The sequence below is a fragment of the Echinops telfairi genome, unplaced genomic scaffold (assembly GCF_000313985.2).
Source record: "Echinops telfairi isolate 266 unplaced genomic scaffold, ASM31398v2 ScPeMD7_2;HRSCAF=8, whole genome shotgun sequence".
NCBI lineage: Eukaryota > Metazoa > Chordata > Mammalia > Afrosoricida > Tenrecidae > Echinops > Echinops telfairi.
Window position 1 is genome coordinate 28146334 of NW_022103898.1, and position 18064 is coordinate 28164397.

Here is an 18064-nt window from a genome sequence, read left to right on the forward strand (position 1 = left end):
ACTTCATCCATATTACTATTATTACTATTACTATAACTTCATCCATATTACTATTATTATTATTACGATAACTTCACCTGTATCCATATTACAAAGAACCTCTGTTCCTCGCAAAGCAGTGAAACTGGAAGCCACTAAATCAGAGACTTCGATGCACAAAGATAAGTGTCATAGGATCAGGTTAGTATTTAAACTTTCCTCTGACAAAGAAGACAGAGGAACGTTTAAGTGCTAAAAAAAATCAATAAACAAAAGGCAAACAACTCAATATAAAATTGACCAAATTAAGGAAAAGTCATTTCCTAGAAGAATCACATGTGGCCAACCAACCCACGGCAAGAGGCTCGAGTTCATTAGAGATGCAAATCAAGGCCACCTGCATGACCTTTGTATACCTACTTGCCTGGCAAAACTTAAGAAGCTTGACCAAGTTGACGATGATAAGTCTCAAAAACAAGTGATTTAGCATGGGTAGCATTTTAACTTGGTATGATCGCAGCATTCCTAGGATCTGTAAGGCGATTACATGGCCATAGGGACTTCATAAATGTGACTACGTTAAGAATTTTGAGGAGAAGAGATTGTTCTGGAATATCTAGGTGGGCTCAATATAATCAGAAGCTCCTCAGAGACGACAGAAAGGGCATTTGGTACTGGAGAAGGAGAAGTGGTAGGGAAAGAGATCTGAGTGATGGAGACACACACTGAAGAATGCAGGTGGTCTCTGGTGGGTGCAATGGTCAAGGAAACAATTCTCACCGCATAGCCTCAGAACGTAGTCCCCCGAATTCCAGAACTCTCAGCTAATACATGTATGTTATTTTAAACTACTGAATGTGTGGTAATTTGTTACCAAAACATTGGACATTAATTCAGATTTTTGATACCTGGGAAGAAAGGTGGGGTTCAGGTAAAAAATGGGGCTTTCTACTTCTGTAAAGAGTTAACATCTCAGAAAATCACCGAGGCAATGCTACCCTGTCCTATGTAGTCACCAGAAGTCAGCATTGGCTCCGGGGCAGAGTTTGGGTTTGAGTTTTGGTTGGAAGTGAGATGTCTCTGTAACAAATACCTCAAAAGGTCAAGGTAGCTTTGAAATTGGGTGATGAGTAGAGGCAGGAAGACTTTTGAAGAACATGCTAAAAATACAGATTGCCTTAAACAGACTGTGCATAGATAACACAGATATTAAAACTTTACTAATGAGAATGCAATTGAAGGTAAAAAGAAGAGGAAAAGGAAGGAAAGAAAGTATACTGTCTGAAAATACTTAAATTTTCATTAGCAGACAGTTGGTAAAAGTATGGACGTTAAGTGTACAAGGAGAGCTGAGCATGTTCCTGGAAACTGGAGACAAGGTGATCTTTGTTGTGTGGTCACAGAAAAAAAATCAAGCCAAATTTGCTGCCATCCTAAGTCATAGCAGCTCTATAGAACCGCCCCCTGTGCCTCTCCAATACATAACTCTTTATAAGAGGAGAAAGCCCTGTCTTTCTCACTTGGAGTGAGCCGGGGTCAGGGTGGGGCTTGAACTGCTGACCTGGCCAATGCAGCCCAATGCGTACCCACTGTGCCACAGAAGGATGAGCTGAATTATGTTCTACAGTTATGCAGAAACAATGTAAACCATGAATTTGGATATTTCACTAAGGAAATTTCCAATCAAGGTGTTAAGAAGTGGCACCTGGTTTAGTTTTTTCTTTCCACTTATAAAACGTGAGCGCAACGAGCTAAATTGAGGAAAGAACTCTTAAACCAAAAGGATCCTAGACTTAATAACTTGAAAAACTCAGCCTCTCCTGCTGGCCGAAGATGCCACCCTTAGGAGATCCAATGGCAGAAGAGCATGCTCAGAAAGAAAGCAAAGGGGGTGACTGTACAAACGTTTGCTCTTTCCTCAGAAGGAGCAAAAGATCAGAGTTTAAAGCACAGAGCAGACTCTTTAAAGCAAATAAGGGTGTGACTTGTGGATTCCCTCAGGCATGTCAGCAAAATCTAAGACCAAAGCTGGGTTATTCTCAAAATATCTAGGAAGGAACCTCTTGTTTAAAGGAATAAATCCTCATAACCTGCATGGGAGACCCACCATTTCTTGGGAATTTTTATATCAGTAGAAAAGCTTCCAAAAAGAAAAAAGAAAAGCTTCCAAGTTGCATCAAAAGAAATGGAAGGGAATGGTCTCTAAGAAATCTACAGGCAACGAAGGGGATGATAAAGGCAGGTAATTTTTACCTTACAGAACTGCTGGAAGAATCTGAGAGACACCTGACATCTCTGAGCAATACTTTGAAAACATGAGTACATTTCTTACAAGCAGTACATTATTGAGCAATAATATGTAACCTAATAAGGAGATGAACATTGATTCATTATAATCATCTATTTATTAAAAAAAAAAAAAAAGCAAACCAGGGCTATGAATTTTTTCAAACCCGTTTATTTGTCACCAACAGATTGGTTATGTTGCATAGCAACAAATCTCAGAGATGTAGAATTTGGGTTGAGTAGCATGTGTATTGAGTGGAATGTGTATTGGTCACCATCCTTGAACCACACACTGCTGCACATTTCCTCAAAGACAAACAAATAAACAATTCACAGCCATCGAGCGACCCTTTAGGTTAGAGTAGAACTGTCCCTTTGGGTTTCTGAGGCTTTAACTCTTTACCGGAGCAGACAGCTTCATGTTTCTTCTGAAGAACAGCCAGTGGCTTCGAAACCACTGACTGGTTAGCAGGTTCATGTGTAATCCACTAGACTCCCTCAAAACCCAAACCCAAACTCCCTGCCATCCAGTGTTTCTGACCCATAGTGACGCTGTTACACGGGTGAAACTGCCCCACGTGGGTTTCTGAGACTGAATCGTGATGGAAGGAGGATGCCTCCTCTTTATCCGGTGGAGTGGCTGGTGGTTTTGAATTACTGGCTTGGTGGTGAGCAGCCCAAAGCATAACCCACTCCACCACCAGAGCTCTCTATCCAGAGCTCCCTACTTGGGCCAACTTCCCACACTCCAGAAATTTGGTTGCAAAATGTACACTCTTCCAGCTATCCACGCTATAATAGATGGAAGAGTAGGGAAATTTCTCCTTGCTATAGAGATGACAAAGGAGCCTGGTGGCACAACCTTCAAGCACACACCTGTTAACCGAAAGGTTGCCTGTTTGAATCCACTCAAGTTCCATTGAAGAAAGATTTAGCAATGCATTCCCATAAAGATGATAGCTTAGAAATACCTATGGTCAATTCTACTGTGTCAGATGAGGTTGCTATGACTCAAAGTAGATTTGATGACACTGAACTACAGCACAAATGAGAAGGTTTGTCCCAGACGGTCAGGATGAGATTCCCCAGGGAAAGAGGGGATGAGCCACAGTAGCTACCCCCACTTCAAAAGCTTAAGGGCTTTCTCAGTTCTTGTTACCTTGAGCTATTTGAAAAGTGTATGCACTCTTGGCCACTCCAGACTGATTAAAGAAGGCTTCCTGGTGCCACATTCTCTAGGGCAGGGGTTCTCCACCTTCCTCATGCCGCGACCCTTTCATACAGTTCCTCATGTGGTGGTGACCCCCAACCATCAAATTATTTTCGTAACCACTTCGTCACTGCCATTTGGCTACTGTTATGAATCTGGCGACCCCTGTGAAAGGGTCGCTCGACCCCCAAAGGGGTCGCGAGCCACAGGTTGAGAACCGCTGCTCAAGAGCTTCACTTGCCTTAGCTTCCCAAGCAGGGCTCTCACATTGGAACGCTACCTTTTTCTAAGGCCTGGCTTTCATAGGCTCCCCTTCCTGCATGCCTGCTTCTGTCCCACTCGGCCTTACACAGCATCAGGAGTGCCGACTTCCCTGAGATCGTTAGGGTTGTCACTCTGATCAATTCAGGTCTTGTCCTAGAGCACTTTGCTTCCAGGGGAGTGTCTTGTCTCCTGAAAGTGCAGGATTGGGCATTGCTGAGATTTTCAAGGCTCCCTGCTGTGATTTTCACAGGATTCTTTAACGTTTGTGTGTTGCCTTAGATTCTGCTGCTTACTGTCTTTCTCGCTGTGGGGTCTGTTCCTTTTGTAAATCAGTATCGAATGGCAATTTCCGGTCACCCTGTTTGATCTTCGTCGCAGTAGCTGCACAGCTGCAGATCCAGTTCGGAGCCTACCTCTGTACTGTTCCAGGGCCGCGGCCATTCATTTTCCAGGAGAATCCTTGACACATAGCTTTCTTGACGATATTACCTATAGTTTGTTTTTCTTTTACTGTCATGTGCCCATTTATTCATTTCACTATTTTACATATTGTTTTATGATGATATCTGGAAAGGCTAATAAAAATATGTTTTTAAACACTATGCTATCATCCTCTATTTCTGCAAGGTGATTGTTTCAGAATGTAAATCAGATTGTGTCCACCCTACCCTACCTTCATGTCTGATATCATTGCCCACCATTCTATCCCGCCCTTCTTTTATGGAGGGACGTCAGCTCATTGATTGTTCTGAACAGACTTAGAGCTTTGTTCTGCACTCTTACAATCATGGCCCCACAAAACACCGGATGGTCATCTCCTTCACAAGCATTCCTGTGTCTGGTCAATGTTGCTTCCTCAGACAGATATTCCCAACAGTAAACCACTTTCACTCCTATCTCCTCACCTTGCTTGATTTCCTTCCTAAATCTTACCCCATCAGAAATCATGTCTTTTTCCTTTTCTTTCTTTTTCTGCCTGCTCGGCATCTTCTGCACTGGAGTACAAATGCCACGTGGAGGAATGATGCTTTTCTCCCTGCTAAATCTTGAGTGCCAAGGACAGTACCTGGTCTGTAGAAAGCATTTTAGACATATAGGTGGAACATATTCAGAATATTTGCATCTGCAATGGGATTTCTAAAAATGGGTACACTAATTATTTTCTAAAGAGGTATTCAGCGGCCCAACAGTTAAAAGTTATGTTCTATAATCGTCCCTGGTGGCACAAATAGTGGAGCCCTGCTGGCAGTGTGGATTACACATTGAGCTGCTACCTGCAGAGTCAGCAGTTTGATCCCACCAGCTACTCCAAGGGAGGAAGATGAGGCTTTATGTTCCCTGACTCCTAGAAAACATAAAGGCTTACCGTCTCAGAAATTCAGGGAGCAGTTCTCTGGCCTTATAGGGTTGCTATGAGTCAGTATCCACTAAAGAGCAGTGAGTTTGAATTTTATGTTCAGCACAAATAGTTAAGCCCATGACACTAACTAAAATTTAGCAGTTCCAGTGCACCCAGAGAGGCAGAGATGCCTCAAAAGAAAGGCTTAGTGGTCCATTTCCAGAAGAACACAGCGCTGGTAACCCTCTAGACAACAACCTACCAACTCCTCAACTGTCTGGTATTTTGTAATGGAAGAAATTACTTGTTTTCCATGATTTGATTTCATCTTAACATGAAACTTTGGGTTTCACTGTTATTCAAGTATTTATATGGGTGATAAAGATCAGGAGCAAAGATGCATAAAAAGAGATTGGATTACTTACTATGGGATACATAAACTGATCTTTCTTTGAAATGCTAATGGTGTTTCAAATAACTATCTGATTGGAATTCACACATATTTAGGTCTGCACCTTGGCATGAAATGTCCATTTATCAGAAGAGAAGTGTGAAATTAAATGAGACAAGTTATGGAAATAGTTTAATCTATATAGTTTGACTCAGTTTCATCTGAAGAGTGAGAAAACCCCAAAATGCGTTCCAAGTGTACTTTTTAAGATAGACAAGCAAAAACAATGGAGTAGATCTCATATGCTTGCCATACAAAAATAATAATCTTCGTAAAGTTCCAAGTAAAATCAATACATTTTTAATCTTCTGAATTAAGTAGTATTGCTATAATAATATAAACAGATGTAATGCACTGTACACAACAACCATTGCACTAAGTACTTAACCCCTTTTATTTCATTTAATGTGCGCAACCCTTAGAGGTAAACACTTTTTCTCTCACCATTTTCCAGATGTGGAAATAAAAACATCACCAGAATTCACTTTGAAGTGTATATCCTGTTTAAAACTTGGGATACAAGCTGAATAAGTTATCTATTGCAGAGTATCAAACCACTCCAAAATTTAATGACCCAAGACAACAGCCCTTTATGTAGTGCATCATTCTGACAAGTCAGGGGCTCGCTTGAGTTGCACTGCACTTGCCTATGCACCTGTGGAGATCGGCAAGTTGGCCGAGGTTCATCGGTGTTAGATGGCCTCATTCACATGGCTAGAAGTTGGCTGGCTACTCCCTGGGTGAAAGGCCAGCGTGGGCTTGTTCCCCCTGTGCCAAGGTTCCAACCGCAGCCAGAGAGCAAGCTGTTTCAGTGCTTTCTAAGTCCCTGCTTAAGTTATCTTTGCTGTTGCCCACTGGTCCAGGCAAAGCATGTGCCCATGCCCAGAGTCAGTATGGGGGACTGAGACAAGGAGGGGTGCGGAATTAGGGAGGCATGAGATTAGAACCAGGACTGAAATCAAGCCACCACACAGGCACACGTTTCATATCAGCTTCATATATTCTTTGAGTTGAGTGATCTTTAGTTTGACCACTGAAACAAGCAAGAGATCATTGTCTTTCAAAGCTCTGATCAGAAATGTTCCCAACTCTCATGAGGATGCTAATAAATATTATTCAAAGGTCTAAGATTATAACTAGATTCACCGTTATTTAGGGAAGTTACTATTTTCAGCTAGATGATTTGGACAAAATGAACCATTTGAGGATCATGGTGTGTCAGTCGGGTTGACTAGAGAAACAAATCCAGAGAAACTCATATGTGTATAAGAAAGAGCTTATATACAAGAGCAGTTGAATATTGAGAAAACATCCCAGCCGAATTCAGATCAAATTTTTAAGTCCAATATTAACCCATATGTCCAATACCAATCTATAAAGCCCTCTTCAGACTCATGAAACACATGCAATGATGCCAAATGCAGGAAGATCACAGGCCTTTGGTAAGTCTTTGTGGATCCATTGGTGGTGTAAGCATCTCAGGACTGGCAAGGGTCACCACATGGCTTCTCCAGTTCCAAGGCTCTAGCGTAGTTCCATGTGGCTTCTCATCAGAAATGTCTCGCAGGGCATATGCTGATAGAGTGTGTCATCTCCCGCCTCCAAGGAGGAAATACAAGAGTTCCCAGAAGCCTCAGAAGAAGGCCATGCCCACACAGAGGCCTCATTGGCTATATCCTGATTGATAGTCTAGGCTCCACCTCTACACTCTTAATCCCCAAATTGACACCAGATTATGTAACAACCACACATGATTGTGTTCATTTTTGTCAAACCACATGTGGATGGTAATCTAATAAAATTCATATATTTAATTATGTAATTTAAATAAATAAACTAAGATACCATGGTCATAGTGTTGATTCCTACTCAAAGGATCCCATAGGGCAGAATAGAACTACCATTTAGGTTTCTGAGACTAAATCTTTACTGAAGCATATAGCTCATCTTTATACCATAAAGCAGTTGGTAGGTTTGAACCGGCAACCTTTCAGCTAACAGCTGAATGCTTAACCCAGTGTGCCACTTAGGCTCCTTAATTCCATCATAAATAAATACTATATTTATCATATGTAACGAATATGATACTGTATAATAATATACATGGTATGTAATATAATCAAGAATATGATATCCCCCAAACCCTCATGAAGGAGCCCAGGTGGTGCATTGATTAAGTACCCGGCTGCTAACCAGAAAGTCTGTGGTTGGAACCCACCAGCCATTGTGTGTGGGGAAGAGGTAGAAACTGTCCTTCATAAAGTAGAAGGTCGGAAATGATAAAGAAGACCTTCAACAAGACAGAGTGACACAGTGGCTGCCACAATGGGTTGAAGCATGACAGTGATGCTGAAGATGGCTCAGGAGCGGGCATGATTTTGTTCTGTGGCATGTGGGGCTCGTATGGGTTAGAACCAACTCAGCAGAGCCTAACAAAACCAGCAAAGCTTTCGTCATAGAAAAGGAACATGTTCAGAAACCTCTTGACTGAGACCAAGGAGATTGCCCCCCCCATATGCTAATCTTTTCAATTTTCCTTTCACACTCAAACCTCCCAGTCTTCCGAATACATTTTCTCAATTGAAATGATAAGCTTGGTAACGTCAGAATTCCTCCTTCCTACTACATTCCTTAGGAGAAGCACGAGGCTCTCTGCTCCCATAAAGAGTTGCTGTCTTGGAAACGCACCAAGGCAGTTCTACTTAGCCATTATTCCCGTGTTAAGTGCTTTGACATCTGAAACTGAACATAATAGTCCATAGTTTTGATTATACACTAGTTTTTAAAGGACATTCAATGCTGCCTCACGCCACTGTCCATCAATGATTCTACCCCAAGATTGAGAGAAGAAAATAAATGGAGTTATCAAAACATGATAATGCTTCTTTTAAAGATGGGGTGTTTTATGGAAAGATTCATTTGATTTTAAATAATACTGGTTGAGTATAGGTAGTTCCCTTTTTTATCATCATTTCTTGGCCCTCTCTCTTGTTACTCTTCTTTGTTCCATCTAAGATGCTGGTGTGATTGTTTGGGGTAAGGGGAAATTTTAACTTTGCCAAACCCCAGCAGGAAGTGGGGTGAGGTCTAGGCATATGGAAAGCCAGAAACATTTCTGCTTCTACCAGCTCTAAGGGAGAGAACAGTTTAGCAACTTGGCATCAAACCTCAATAAGAGGGTTCATTTGTCTGCAACATCCTTTGGGCAATTATCCACAGAGGCTTCCTGAGGCAGCCAACTGGCTGAAAATATGGGAACTCTATATTCTGGTCATAGACTGTTATTGTGTCAGAAAATCATGATAATTATTAATCAATCCACTGAATTGTTAAGTGGATCAAACGAGATAATATAAATATAACTCTTAATTCACATGTTTAATCTATGCTCCTTATTAATTTATAAATTTTAGTGTTTAGGGTTTATAATAATAACTAATTTCTTTAAAGTGTGGATCAGGAAATTAACTTTTGATTTGCTGTCATTATGTGAAACGTTGAATGTTTTTGATTTCTTCAGCAGTGTAGATTGTAGACGTTCAGCTAATTTAACTTTTGATACTGGTAAATAGCTTATATGAATGAAAATGACCACGCAGCAAGGCAAAGTGACTACTCTTGCTCCGGTCTTTGGCCAGGATTCTATCATTTTAAAAGACAAATTAAGATAGTCATTTTTAAAAAGCATGATATATTTTAAAATTTTAGAGAACATTTATGCTTTATCTTATAACATTTCTGAAGGAATAAAGCGATTTTTCTTTTGTTTCCTTTTTAGCATTACATTATCAAAGACTGGGAGCAATTTGAAAAGGACATTTCAGGGAAGAAGAAGATAGTTTAGTATCAATCAATAGGTGGCATCTATATTTGTAGAAAAAAATCTTGAGTTATTGATTAATTTGCCTATCTTCAGCTTCAATAAATCTTTTTTGTCAAAATCCTATAATTAATTTTAAGTTGACCTTAATTTTGTATTCAAGGTAACGCTATCTGGATTACTGACCTGCAATTACTTCTCATTATACTTTTATTCAGTAGTTTGTTTTTGAAGAGATTTACCAGGAGTAAAGCAAGGATTATCATTGCATGTGGTTGCAATCTGATACTTGTCTAACATCTTACCTGATATCTTGGTGTACAGCAATTCACTTACTGTGATGATTTGAAGTCAAGTTCTGCTGTAAAGATTCCCAGTTTGGCTCGCCCAATGTAAATTATATATGCTGGGGACCAAAGCGTAGAGTGTGCAGTGACTCAATTTGTAGCTAGGTCATACTTTTGAAATTCACACATGCACGTGCATGCACATACACACACATTTCTTTCATGCGTGACACTGTGAGAACAAGGGTAGTTGATACAGCGAGAGTACTGCTTTGAAGCAGTAAATCAAATGTCTAGATATTGGCCAGGTGCCCAAATGTTTCGGGACATTGGAACACTGGGACATTGGGAGGCCTTTATAAGCAAGGATCCTGACATCCTTCCTCCCCTTTTGCAGATGACCTGTCTCAACAGGAGGACAACGACCCCCCCAAGGAATATGATCCTGGGCAATTTGCAGGCCTGCTCCATGGCTCCTCTCCAGCCTGTGAGTCCCCCGAAAATCCATTTCATCTCTATGGGAAGAGAGAGAAATATGAAGATGGACAACATGAAATCCATTTGGCAAACAGTCCTGTGCCTTTCAAGCCGTCTCCAATAGAAAGCAACTCAGAACCTGCGGTGAAGAAAATTAAACCCAAAGTGGTCAGTAGAACAATTTTTCACAAAAAAGGCAACCCACTGGAAAACCATACCATTGTTGGCACCAGGGCAACTAGAAATGCATCCCGGAATGGGGACCGGTGGGTTGGGAACACAGGGGGATTAGTAGAGAGAGCCTGTACGCTGGGGCGAATAAGGTCCTTGCCAAGAGCCTTGATTGAGAAGCATTTATCCAAAACTGTCTCTAAATCGGATTCTGATCTCATTGCCCACCCTTCAAATGAGAAAACAGCAAGAGTTAACTGGAGTGAAACTTCAACTGCTGAACACAGTGCAAAGCGGAATTCAGAAAGAACACCATCCTTCACATCTGAATGGGAAGAAGTAAGACGTTCTTGTTTTTCACTCAGTAGGGCAATAGAATCAAGGGGTGGTGGGGGGAGGGGTGGTTGGAGGAAGGATTTTTGGCTTTTTAAGTCTGCCTGAGGCAGAAATAGCTTTAATGGATATTGCTCCAAGTGGAACGGAAAGGTTCTGGGGTAATGCATGATAATTTCACAGCGAGTGTAATAGAACAAACACAGTTCCACACATGTAGGGAAATCTATTGTTTCCATAGAAATTGATATCAAGCAGAAGTAATAACTAGCTATGAGGTGCTGGAGAATGTTCACATTATGTCCTACCAAGCACTGAAGCTGACAAATGGAGAAAGAGCTTTGTATTTTTTCTGCTCTGTGTCATTTTGCTACTTGCTAAACTCTATATTAGCTTGTCTTCCCTCTCTAAAGTATTGGATGTTTTCGGAAGAGCTCCTTATAATCAAATCCTTACTGGTAAACGGAGTAATCCTGGCTCCTCTCCAAGCACCACCCAATGAACATGTATCACTTAATATAGTACTTCCTTTTACATCAATCAGAAAACCACTAAGTGAAAATTTGTCAGGGTCCATTGTCATCAAGTTAAGCTCTACTTAAAGCCAACATCTTTATAAGCAACACCCTTATAATGTTATGAAATCTTATCCTTTGCCTCTATGGAGCACCAAATCATAAAATAATAGAATGTCTTACTTTTTCAATGGGTTCCTTCAAAGAATGGACCACACTCTCCCTTGGTCTTTTATTCTAACTTTATAGCTCACTTTGGATCTCAAGAGATTGTGCCATTTAAGGTCACTATAGTACTCTGAGAATGAAAAATGGAAATAATTCTGATTTGGACACTCTGCACTGAGCTGCTTGAGAAATCTCTCGATTGCTCTGCACATTTTTCGGGTAAACAAAATGGGACATTCATGTGAGGCTCCTTTCCCCTTCAGAAACCTGTCGTCTGATTAAGGTCACTGTGATGACAAAGAGGGAGATGAAACTCTAAGTGGCTGTTATTTAGGAAGTCTTATCCTTCTAAAACAGCCGTTCTCAACCTGTGGGTCCACGACCCATTTGCGGGTTGAACAACCCTTTCACAAGGGTTGCTCGATTCATAGCTAACAAAATTACAGTTATGAAGTAGCAACAAAAATAATTTTATGGTTGGGGGGGTCACCACAACATGAGGAACTGAATTAAAGGGTCATGGCACTAGAAAGGTTGAGAGCCACTGTTCTAAAAGGTCCATGCTATTAGATGGGTGGTGTATTTTTTGAGTCTATGCATTTCTTGTATTTATTAATTCTTCAATTAATATCAGAAATATTAATTTTTGGAATGAGGTAGGAGCAATTCGTTTTTAATCAATTAATGAATTATGTTGATTCCAGGTCTAGTTTATTGTTATTGATGCTACAAATCACCTTACAACTGGTTTAGCCACATGTATAGAACTTGCTTTCAATGGCCATGTCCACAGACTGACCCCAGCCCCTCACCAATCAAACAAGATGCAGAGAGGGGAATGCACGTGAGCATGGCATCATTACATGAACTCACTCTTCACCCTGGCCCCGCTGAGATGAAGGAACATGTAACTCCTGCATTACTGATCTATCATGGGTACACACAGACAAAGCTCATTTTACAAAGTACAAAAGGAAAGCTGAATTTGAAATACGTGGAAAGGAGAATATAATGTATATTGTAAAAAGCAATTAATAAGATACCTGCCTCCCTTGAATCCTTTCTCTGTCAGGCTCCTACTGGTGATCTTGCTGTGGTAATAATACCAAGAATAAATACACCTTTCATTTGGAATTCTTTTTAAATGTGAAAACTGAATATAATAATTCATTTCTATCACTTTTGCTTCTTGCAGATCGATAAGATTATAAATTCCATAGATGTTGGAATCTGCAGTGAACTTGAAGAGATGAATGGTGAGACCAAAAGTAAGGAAATCTCTCCTCTACAAAATAGTGACTAAAGGTGCTTAAGAACTAGCTAGATATCGATAGGTGTGCTGAGGTCATGCTACGTTTTACCGTAACTATAACTACAAATTATTTGCTTCTACTTTCAGATCAAAAAAAACAAGCATGAATTGTAAAAAAATACCAATTATTAGCATACTATTTTCACAGATTAAGGTGTTTTTTTTCTCTCTCTCCATGCCCTATCTTACTATACCAGTTAATGTTACTAGAGTTTCAATTTTATGGAGAGCTCATTATGCACTTCAAAAGGTTGTAGAAGATGGTGACTTAATACAGTATTTCTCATTCAGTAAAATTTTCCATTCACCATGGTCAAGGTGGTTACCAATTTCATATATTAGCTCCATTAAAGCAAGAATTCTGTGTTACTCATCTCCATACATCTTGTAGTACCTAGCAGGTGCCTCGAAAATGTAAGGTTTTTAAAATACATATTTAGTGTGTTGCCTATAAGAGATATTGTTTTCTTCCCTGTAATTAAAGCTTGAATAGAAGATGGTAGAACTTTCTTTGAAGACTGTTGCTTAATAAAACCAAAACCAAACTCATTGCCATCAAATCACTGCTGACTCATAGCAATCCTATTGTAGGGTACAACTGCCCCAGTGAGTTTCTGAGACTGTAACTCTTTACTTACTACTGATGAATATTAAATATCAGATACCTAAATTTAAAAATAAGATTATTGATATGTAAGATTGTATTGATATGTAAGAAACTATTACTTGTAAAATATAGAGTTGAGTTCCATTTCCACGTTGCTACTGATTAATGATGTGACCAATCCATCAATTCTATTTTTGTTGGTGTTAGCTGCTATTGACACATGATGACAAGCAAATGAAATATCGATCAGTACTGTATGATGTTCACAGCATGTCCAAACCCATCCTTGCTGCTATTGTCCCAAGCTAGCTTACCTAGCATTTCTTGTGCCCTCGTTGCCTCTCTCCTTCATCAGACAAGATGCCTTCCTTTATGGATTGATTCCTTGTTCCTTGTTTAAGGATTGAAGACATGTTCAAAGACAGTTGGACAAAGTTCTGTTCTGGTCCATGGGTTTTCCATTGGCTATTTTCAGAAGTAGATTGGGAAGCCTTTCTTCCTAATCTGTCTAAATCTGGAAGCTCTGCTGATACCTGCCCACCATGGAAAACCCTGCTGATGTTTAAAATACTAGTGAAATACCTTCCAGTATCACAGCAACACCTAAGCTGTGCAAACCGACAGACAGACAACGAGACAATGAGTAAATGGCACGGGTCTATAGCATTTGGAGTTATAGCAGATCTCTCTAAACTCTTGGAAGAGATTGTGGAAGTTAGTAATGATGGTTGATGTCTTAGTAGAGGTAATGAGATCAAGTTATATGTAAAGACATGTAATTATATCATAAGATGATTAGCAATATGACTTTTGGCCTTTGACCAGTCCCCAGGGTCATGACTTGATGGGATGAGTGAGGAACTGACCTAAAAAGCAAAATCCAAGGGGCTGCCCCCAAACAGTCAAAATAATTAATTGTTTTTTAAAAAATCAAAGTTAAAGCCAAAAAACACCATGATGAACAAAATACTGAAAATTAAGTCTGAATCCAAGGCTGTGCTTGCCTGGCTTCAGATCACATGTATCGCCCCATCCCAACAGTGTTTGTGGAAGGACGTCCCTTGCCAGGAAACTGGGAGAAGTCATTCTGAACAGAAACAGAGCTAGGTAGACAAGATATCCCTTAACGATTAGCACTTACCTATCACTGAAGATGGGAGAAAGCCTTCAGGGGATCTATTCCTATGCATAGTTAAAGTCTCAGAAACCCTCAGGGCCAGTTCTATCCTGTGCTTAGGGTTCATAGGAATTGGGATTGACTCAATGGCAGTGAGTATGACGGCCCATCCATTGAAAGTTCTGGCAATGCTAGAGCTCGCCAAGCAAGTCCAGCTCCCACTCACCAGAGATATCCTCGTACTCAAACCTAGAGCCCTGGCGGTGTCATGGTTATGCATTCGGCTGCTAATTGTAAAGTGAGCCATTCACAAACACCAGCTGCTCTTTGGGAGAAGTGAGGGACTCTACTGTCATAAAGAATTATCGTCTCAGAAACATGGAAACCCCAAGGAGAAGTTCTACCCTGTGATATAGGGTTGCTATGAATTAGGACAGACCCAATGACAGTGAGCTAGGTTGGAGTTTGAGAACATAAGAGAACTAAGTTGTTTGTCTGGGAAGAGGGGAGTGAAGTGGCCAACTGAGCTGGGAGCTGGGGTGGAGGATGAGGGGAAAGGGTAGAAGAAAGGGAATGGGGAGTAGGGAGAAGGATTCTCCTCAGCCACTGACCTCCATCCCCTTTTCTTCCCGGCCCCACTGTATTCTTCTCTTATTCTTACATAAGAACATACCATATATACTTGAGTATAAGCTGACCCAAATATCAGCCGAGGCACCTAATTTTACCACAAAAACTGCATTAAAAAATGTGCTGAAAGCTAGGCTTACACTCAAGTATATACAGTACTTCCTATGTCTGATCAAGGTCTACTCATTTCCTTGATTAGACATATGTCATCCATATGGTATGCATGTGTATTACTTGGGGGTCAATACTTGGTGGGGTCGGAGTTTTGAGATCTGAACTCACAATATAATGACCACAAGTAAAAACAGAAGCAGTTGAAAAGTATGGAGATTTCTTGGAAATAATAAAGCAAAACAAACAAAAAACTCTGGTGACTGTTTAAATGTTCTCAGGAGGCATATTTGAAAAGTCATAAATGAGACCAAAAAGTCACCCCCCCCCCACTCTTGCAATTCTCTTGTTGAAGTAAAAGTGAATGAACTTGCATCATGACGTGGCCTTTGGGGTTTTTTCTTACATTGTGATCTCCAGATTGCTTGCATCGAAATAATTTCAGCACTACAGGAAATGCAATTTCCTGGGCCTCATGTCTCTCTAAGGAGCTCTGGTGCTGTAGTGGGCTCCAACTGAAGCTAAACATGAGGTCTGCTGTTTGAGTCCACCAGCCAGTCCAAGAGAGGAAGAAGCAGTCTACAAGACTTAAGAGTCTCAGAAGCCCAAAGGGGTAGCTCTACCTTACCTGATAGGGTCACTGTGATAATAATTTCTTTTAGAAGAATTAATGCTAAATGGGGGCCAAGGTGTTGGAGTTTAAAGATATCCCCCAAATCCAACTCTTCCAAGATGCTACTCTGCTCCATTTTCCCCAACTCTCCTCATAAATATATCCCCTTGCTTCCCTGGGTTGTGCAATTTGCTGTAATGCCCCACATGAACTTCAGAAACTTGGAGGAAATATCTCACATGATGGTGGGTATTGTTCACTCCAAAATCTAAATATCAGACAGAGCCGAGCAAAACACAGGATCCAAAGCCAGAGGCTGAAAATTTTCAAAAGTCACAGCAGGTCTTGCCTCTAGTAAGGCTCAGTCAGGAAACAGAGATATGGCTTTCCAGGTGCTGTGATGTGTGTCAGAAGTGTACGGTGGTACCGGCAAATACAGCCTCTTCAAGGAAAACAATGGATGGTCTCTAAAATCACACTTGCTACTAAGGTAGAGTCTTGAAGATGCCCCAAAGGAAACAAAGGGTGTGGCTTGGTTCAGACCTCTGCTAAAATCAGGTCTTAATCCCACCCAATCTTGTTTATTAGCATAGTAGAGCCCGCCCTCCAAAAGGGACAATAGCCACAGGCATCTAGAGTCTAGAATTATAATGTATCACATAAGAAATGATGGCTAAAGGGACACATTTATTGACTATGACTCGAAATTGATTCAATGACATTGAAATGGAGCTCTGAGAGTAGAGCGTGACAAATCTGCCTGTTAAGCAAACATTCATAACTCAGCGGATGCTGTAAAATGGCTGTTCAGTACCCAAGCCTAGATGACTACAAAGTAGCCCTGTGATTGGATGTGATCACCGGCCAGACTATGAAGGTATTGAAGAGTACCGAGCCCAGTTCTCCTATGTGAAGACACATGAGAATTCATTCTGCTCCAACCTAGCTGGACCCAGTGATGATTACGTGATTTTAAAAAAATGATCGAACACAATTTTTGCCTGAGATGCATGTTTGTTTTATATTTTGGAAAAGAGAAAAATTTTAAGGAAAAGTTTTCAAAATTGTGTGCCTGTGTTCAGTGGTGCAGGTAAAATCTTAGCTCTGTGGGTGAGTGTGTAGCCAGCTCACCCAGAAAGGCAGATACACATTGCAGCCTTTTATACGGTCCAAGAACCAGCTTGGAAATGTTTGTTAAGACATGGCTCTTGCAGACATGCCTGCATAATAATTTCAGGAAAGTTGTAGGAATGCAGACTTTTGATTGACGTTAAAGCAAGAATTTATTTCTATTATAATTCACTCACTTACTCATTCCCTGCTATCAAGTAGATTCCAACTCACAGTGACTCTCTAGGGCCGAGTAGAACTCCTGTGTGGGTTTCCAAAACTCTCTTTCATGGAGTAGAAAGCCTCACTTGTTCTCCCACTGAGTGGCTGGTAGTTTCAAACTGCTCACCTTCCTATCCCCAGCCCAACTTGTCATCCACTAAGCCACCAGCACTCCTTCTGCTTTAGTATTACGATATTAAAATGGAAGGGCTGCCCAGTGACATAGTAGGTTCTGTGATGCGTGGAGAGTTCAAGCAGAAACCTAAAAGTGTTTCTCTGTTAAAAGAGTAATTTGTGCATTATACCAAGAGTTAGACTTATTTGACATTGAAAGTGACACTGATGTTCCAATACTTAAAATAGTGCCATACAATCATAAAAATAATATAAGCTTATTTATAAAGATAGTTTTACATATGTTTATGAAAATATGGGTTAAAGTTGAAAACACCACTCAGGCAGAGCTACCTGTGAAGGGCATTGGGATCATCAATAAATCCACCAATTTTCTGCCCTATTCCTTCTCCTTTGCCAAGTTCTCATACTGCATCCTACCTACTTCTTCATTACTATAATTCATCTGCAGCGGTTATGAAAACAAAAGCAGAGACACATTATGATTAGCATCATCATTCCTATTAACAAAGCCTATTGCTGTGTACAGCTATTTCTGTATGTACTGTAACATTTACCTCTCAGTTGTATACTAATTATGCTCCAAGTGGTGGATCATTCCATGTAGCATTGCAATATGCTATCAGGTCAATTGTGAATTACAACTTTACTGAGCTTCTTGTCAAGACTGGTTAGATGGAGAGGAATCATAAATAGTCCCATGAAGACTGCATTCTGCACACAGTGTTTTGGGTGCTGAATAGGATCAGAAAATCACATGATGACATAAAAAATCAGTGTGTTAATCTGGGTATTTTAGAGAAACAAATCCTCAGAAACTCATGTATAAGAGAGAGTTTTATATAAAGGTTAAGTGCACATCAAGAAAACATCCCAACCTAGTGCTGCCCAAGCCCACAAGTCCAAC

The 18064-nt window shown here is 40.5% G+C and overlaps 1 protein-coding gene across 1 annotated transcript in view; it reads left to right on the top strand.

Moving 5' to 3' along the window:
* The window catches only part of ANKS1B (ankyrin repeat and sterile alpha motif domain containing 1B), a 1383364-nt gene that overhangs the window by 769618 nt on the left and 595682 nt on the right, over positions 1–18064 (top strand). Inside the window, exons 12-13 of the mRNA XM_030886113.2 lie at positions 10034–10623; positions 12496–12568. Of these exons, the coding sequence (XP_030741973.1) occupies positions 10034–10623; positions 12496–12568 (663 nt within the window). The remainder of the gene's footprint in view (positions 1–10033; positions 10624–12495; positions 12569–18064) is intronic.